This window comes from Austrofundulus limnaeus, unplaced genomic scaffold (assembly GCF_001266775.1).
Source record: "Austrofundulus limnaeus strain Quisiro unplaced genomic scaffold, Austrofundulus_limnaeus-1.0 Scaffold67, whole genome shotgun sequence".
In the NCBI taxonomy this organism is placed as follows: Eukaryota; Metazoa; Chordata; class Actinopteri; order Cyprinodontiformes; family Rivulidae; genus Austrofundulus; species Austrofundulus limnaeus.
This window is the reverse complement of record NW_013952469.1, coordinates 1,350,341-1,357,200: the sequence shown is the minus strand read 5'-3', so window position 1 is coordinate 1,357,200 and position 6,860 is coordinate 1,350,341. Positions and strand designations below refer to the sequence as shown.

The 6,860-nt window shown below is 40.5% G+C and overlaps 1 protein-coding gene across 1 annotated transcript in view; it reads right to left on the bottom strand.

Moving 5' to 3' along the window:
- Positions 1-3,530, bottom strand: part of ndfip2 (Nedd4 family interacting protein 2) — a gene marked incomplete at its 5' end in the record, with an annotated part of 13,528 nt that extends 9,998 nt beyond the window's left edge. The window contains 1 exon segment of the mRNA XM_014010292.1: positions 3,439-3,530. Within this exon segment, the coding sequence (XP_013865746.1) occupies positions 3,439-3,465 (27 nt within the window).
- Positions 3,531-6,860: the final 3,330 nt, after the last annotated feature.

Sequence of the window (6,860 nt, the reverse complement as noted above, 5' to 3'; positions counted from 1 at the left end):
GATTGAAATTATTTTTTTTGATTGAAGATGCTTTTTGTTTGATTGAATAATAAAAACACAAATTTACCTCCATAGCCGTAGAGGAAAACATCCAGAGCTTGACATTACAAAATGTCTCAGTTGTAAATACCTGAAGAACTGTGACTTATGGATGTCAAATTTCTGTGTTAGCTGTTCAAATGAGGCAAACTTATTGTCTATATAAAGATCATTCAGAGAAGTTATTCCCTTTAAACTCCAAGTATTGAAAACAAATGAAGGGATTCAATTTATCGTGATATGAATTTGAGGTCGTACCAACCAGGTGGTGGGGGTGGGGGGGAACACCTCGCACATGTCACAAGTCCATCACAGGGACGCACAAAGACAATCATTCTTACCATCACACAAAAGTAATTTCAAGTTACCAGTCAACTCAACATGCATGTTTTCAGTCTGCAGTGAAACTGGTGTTAACTGGAGAAAACCCACCAGTGCAAAGGGAGAACAAACTTCGCCCAGGGAGTGCCGGAAGAAGCCCAGTTAAAAAAAATAAATCAAAAGATCTGAACTACCCCTTTAAGACAAAAATAATAAAAAGTCAAGTCGGCACAACTGTGGAAAAGCAATCCACACAAACGCAATCAGTAAATTAAGATCCCGTTAGCAAAGTGCTCCATTTATTTACTTTGTTTTCACCAGAACCAAGATCTGAACATCTGAAATTACATAGGAGCGATGAAGACGTGGCGGTTCCAGAAGAGGAAGGAACGTGGGTCTGTTTCATTTTCTGCCAAACGCCTACAGACATTTTGTTTTCCCTGAATCAGGAGCAAAACAAAACCAGACTGTTAAACCCACAGWTTAGGATGTCCTGAACTGCAAACATAAACCAAGAGATTAAGCAGGAGGGCACAGTCAGGAGTAATTACACACCGCTCATGTTCCACCCCACCAAGACTTGTTAACGTGACGCAACACTGAGCTGTTTGCAGATATGTCTGCTGTTACAGGAGGGGGAGGTGCTTCAGAACGAAAGCTGCTGAGGTGGTTGAACGAGTCTGGCTTCCTTGCAGCCTTTAAACACATTCCTGAGCCGAGCGTCGTCATCGAACAGGTGCATCGACAGAAACGTCATCCAGCTAAGTTCACGTGACTCGAAACGTCTCCTCAATTCTAGAGCACATGCCTAAAATGAGGCTCCGATACATTCACTGCTACTTCCTGTGTTCAAGGTCGGCATTCAACTCTGCTCTGTTGCTCCTTGACTCCTGCTTTTTTTTATTTGCTTTTACTGAAACACAATTAGAAATTTGTTTTATTAGTATTTTTGCATTCAGGCTCAGCCTAAGAAGCGAGGAGCTCAAAGCAGAAAGGACATGAGTCAGCTGAGGTAGTTCATCTGATCAGGACGCCTCCCACTGGAGGTCTTCCAGTTATGTCCAACTGGGAAGAAATCCCCGGGGCAGACCCCCAGAACTCACTGGAGGGATTACAGATCACCTCTGGCCTGGGAAAACATTTAGAACCAGCCTCAAATACTCATACGTATACTCATTAAACCACCTCCATAGTTAAGACTATTACTTAGTTAAAATGGGCAAAAACAATAAATAAACGTCCAGAGTTTGGAGATATTTGAAAATAAACACAGGTGATGTTAGGACAAATGGTTTGCTCTGTTCTTCATAAAAGAAACGTGTTTCTAAAACCTTTGTGTAAAGTTTAATACTTGTTAATCACCCAGTATTGGAAACCACCCAATCTGAAGTACTTGTACTTTATCTGAATGAGCTAGTATCGGGACACATCTAGTAAAAATGATAATATGTCTGAGAGGTGGGAGGTTTTAGGCACCCCACGGTTAATTACAACCCAGAGGATTGCAATGCAGCTATACAATGCTTATTGATGCACCAATTTATATACTTCATGTCCCAAAACCCTATTTATCACAGGTTGCTGCCCACAAATTAGCATGCATGCTAACTCAATACTGATTCTTTGAGGTTCTGTAAAGAAAAGAGCTTTAACGTTTCCACTACATGAAGCTACCGCAACTCCACTGGGATAAACCGTACAAAATATACGGGTACTCTTTAAGTGGCAGCACAGATTAACGTTACCAAAATTGATGTTTGACACAAAAAATAATCCATTCAGAAGCTTCCATGTTGATGCTGTGATGCATCAAAAAATAACTGTTACTTTCCATCTCTAAAATGATTCAAAATCTGAGCAAATGTTTAATTCCAAGTGGAAATTTTTACAGTTTTCTCACAGTTTTAGCTACAACTGAGTCCTAAGAGCTGCAGGACAGATTCAAAAAGTTCTTGCGTGATGTAACGGAAACTTTCAGGTTGTTTCATACCACTGAAAGTAGAGGTGAGGTGACTAATATCAGCAGCTTTTTTTTAAAAAGAACTTTGGCACAAAGCGGATAAACATCTTGAGAATCGGTCCTTCCAGCAGAGGCAGAGAGCGAATGAGTAGCTGATGACTGGCTCAAGATCAAGGACAGCATGGGGGCGGGTTACATAACAACATGGCCACAAGCCTCTTTTGTGTGTCTAAATATGCCCCCGAAATCCACACAGCCGTACAATGCAGCAGAGGTCTGGTTTTAGTGGAGAAAAAAAATAAAGAAAACCATTTGAAGAACAGAAAAACAGGCTTGAGTTTTGATCCCCCGAGAAACCAAAGGGTACTGTCTAATTCCTGGAACTGTTGATGCAACCTCTGCTTTGTTCACTCACACACACACACACACACACACACACACACACACACACACACACACACACACGGCATTTGAGGACAAAAAGGGACTTTAACACAACATCCGGCTCATATGGACTAATACTAATATATGCGTACGTGTCGTTTAAAACGGATGTCATCACATGAAACTCGTTTCCTCCTATTTTTAACCCAAAACTCATTAAATAGATAAAGGAACCCTGTAGCTTGTGACATTTCGGAAAAATCAGGTTACCTCCCTGTCGTTTCCGCCCCGTCAGCTATCACAATTACGGAAGTTATAAGTTAAAACAAATGTTTTTAAGGTAATGAGTAAATCGGTTCGTTCAGAATTAGTGTTTTAATCGTCGTCGAAAGCTGCTTATTTTCACTTACCACCATTAAGGACTTACACATAGCGGTAATCTCAAACCCACCTTACATTTAAAGGCCTTTAGCATCACGGCTAACGTTAGCTTAGCTAACGCGGAAGTAAGAGAAACATCCGGGCTGTTAAAAACAAATAAAAACACAAAGTAAACACGTAAAGCACAGTTCGACTACTGTGGTCAGGTTCTGTGGGTTTACATGTAAAAAGCAGAAGCGACTAATATATATTCAAACCAAGCCCTCACTTCTTTATATTTGTTAGTGGCAGGTCAAGTCATGAAACGCGATTCTGTTGTGATCTCCCACGTCCCGCTCGTCCAAACTACTCACCACTTGATATCGGCTCGCTGGGTCCATTTCGCTCAAGAGTTCGCTGGCAAGCTAGCCAGCCCCGAGTATTTAAAAATAATTTAAAAATAAAAACAAGGAGCTGAATCTAACTCCGACGTGTTATTATTATTGTTGTTGTCAGGGAGAAACTTGAACCGTCTCCAACAAAAGAGAGGAGCACGGCAAAAAATGGCTGCTACCTCGATACGCTCACATAAACATCAATGGTGATGGAGTGTTGTCCAACTACTTCCATTTCCGCTTTTCAAAATAAAATGACCAGATCTTGTACAATGAAAGCGAGTGGATATTTTTGACCAGTGTACACAAAGTTGTGTGCTTTTATGAACAGTTAATATCTTATCTGTTTCATATAACCTTTTCAGCAGCCCTGAGTTGAAAATCTGACAAGGCTAATGGCTGGTCTGAGCCGGACCAAGTCCAAGTCTTTATCTCAAAATATCCATCCATCCATCCATCCATCCATCCATCCATCCATCCATCCATCCATCCATCCATCCATCCATCATCTTCCCCTTGATCTGAAGTTGGGTCGTGGGGGTAGCAACTTGAGCAGGGAAGCCCAGACCACTCTTTCCCCAGCCACCTATCCATCCATCCATCCATCCATCCATCCATCCATCCATCCATCCATCCATCCATCCATCATCTTCCCCTTGTTGAGAAAGAACTGAACACTTTTTATGGACTGACTATGAGTCATGTCAGTCCAATTATGCAGCCATAGAAGATCTATTGTTTTATTTTGAATGGTTCATCTTTATAGTTCCTGTTTGTAGTCTGACTCTAGCTAAACTTGACAACAGGGGTTTTTTTTCAGCAGATTTCCACAGATCTAATGACGTCAAGGCATCACTGCGAATTGTGATTAATTGCAACCACTAGATGACGCCAAACTTTGTTCTTATTACGCCATCATTTTCTGTTTCCCCAAAAATCCTAAAAAACACATGGTAACAATTCATAAAATAACAAATAATTCAAAACTACAATTACAAAGTTTCATACTATTCATGTTTTTTTAATAAGTAAATTACCAGAAACATACATAATAAATTAAACTGGGAAACAAAACCTAGCTTTAAATAGAAAATGCTTCCCTTGTGGATTTTTAAAAAAGAACATTTCCTAAATCTTTTTACAGTCAACTTCTATTCTTGACCTTATGAGTCGACTGCTTTGGATAGTTCAATGTTACAGATGTTCTCAGCTTTCCTAGAATAAAATAAAAAATAAACACCTCTTAAGCTTTAAAACAACCGACTCCAGCAGAGTAAAACCTCGGATGGATTTCATTCTCTTTGCTTTGGCACCGGGTTGCTTGGGACTCACAAAAGAAAAACAGTTTCACAATGGAGATGCTCGGTCAACGAGACTAATACTAACACTGATATATTTTTGTTCAGATCTGAGCAAAAAGTAAGAAGTTTGTTTCTTTGCCTCACTTCCAAATTTTAATCATCATCCCTTCTTGCCTAATTTCAGATCAGAGTATAATGGGACCTCGTCCTGGAGTTCTGAGGCCAAAACACACAAAAATTACATCCTAAAATCCTTCCAAACAAAACAAGAATTAAACTAAACTAAACATTGCTAAACGATGGCATTATCACCATTTTGGCTGAACCGGTTAGGATATCATGGTCACGTGATCTGTTAGCATTTGGAGTGTGAGTTTTGAAAAACACTCTTCTTCTACCAGGCCAAATTTTAGCTCTGTGTCTGAAAAATCTGCAGATTTGTATGGTTTTTTGTGTTGAATCTGTTTAAAACATATTCCAAACTCAAGKCCCGTTGGCCAAATGTGGTCTTCAGTGGYATTTTATGTGGCCTGCKAGAGCTTCAAAAGTGTACTGTCTTAAAACAAGATGCTTTAGTGCACAGAGTTCAAAATATTTGTCAAAATTCGAAATGTAAATTCTCCATTTCGTGCTGCATTTTTGCCATATACTTTTGCTGCGGCCTAGTTGTGCTGGGAGATGGGATTKTCCCTCTTACAAGTTGTACATTTAAACTGGAATGTCTCTCCARTGGGAATTCCCTATCGGAAAGTGGGAGACCTCAAAATTCAAGATGGTGGCCACTCGCCACAACTCTCTCTTACTTTTACTTTTACTTTTAATAACATKTCGGTATTATTTATTTCACATTTAATTGGTTCTACACGCAGTTCTTTTCAGTTTTTATAAGGGGATGTGTTAAAACAGTGTTTCTACGCAGGAAATACCACGTAGAGCTCAGTTGTTTGTTAGCGATGCTCAGCCATAACAATGAAACAAGAAACGTGACGTTTTAGTCAAAGTTAAACACGAAATAATCAAAGTAAATTACAACTGGTCCTTTGAGAGTCACCTTAACGCTGATGTAGCCCTGAGTGAAAAAGAGATTGACAGCCCTGCTCTAAAAGATGCTGTCTTTCCTGCACACCTGTAGTTATTCTGCCTAAAAATGAACAAGAAAGACTTTCTGATGGTGCTCCAGTCGGTCGTTTCCCTCCTCCTATCTGCCTCGTCTGTCGCATTAACGTGCTCACTCTTCCTCCGGTCTGCCAAAAGCTGGCTGAACACCCCCCACCCCCCGAACAGAGTGAACAATGCACGCACAGCGAGCGGTATCGATAAAAGACTCTACTTGAATTAAATATTAATCCCGTTCACTGAGAAGGGGGGATTACTGTACTACATGTATCAGTTAAGCAGCTCATGCTAAGTCGGAGGGCGATGGAGAGAGTAAGAGGTTAAAATAAATGTTTAAAAAAAAGAAGAAAAACAATCATTGCAATATCTTGCATCATGCAGGCTTTCAGGAACATTTCGACGTGTCTCTGCCCGAACCTTTCCAACAGAATCGAGTTAAAAGGACTTGAAGTCCTTTGGCCAGATGCTACCAGAATCTCGACTTACAGCCAATAATGGCACCTCAGGACATCCATCACCCACACCCACCCATGCASACACACACACGCTCCTGTACCACCCTCCCCAACACACAAGTGGGATGCTGTTACTTGGCAACATCGTTTCAAGGTAAATAGGTGCTATAAAAAGGTGTTATATAAAGAAACAGTGGGTGTCTCTGTCAGACGCTGCAGACTCATTTTTAAAGCTCAGCTATGCTGGGGTGGAGATGAGAGTTTTGCTGGTCGGGACGGTGGGTTTGTGTGTTACAGGAGCTGACGAGTGCGTTTGCTTGGTAAAGATACAAGCTGCCTGTTTGAAGAGTAGGACAGTGTATGGTAGGTGAATTACAGTTTAATTTGTAAAAAAAAACCCCATGGCATTAAAAGAAGGCTTATTTTATGACAACTATCTACAGACATGCTTCATTCAGCCCCAATCTACAAGATCTTTTTCTTTGACACACACACACACACACACACACACACACACACACACACACAC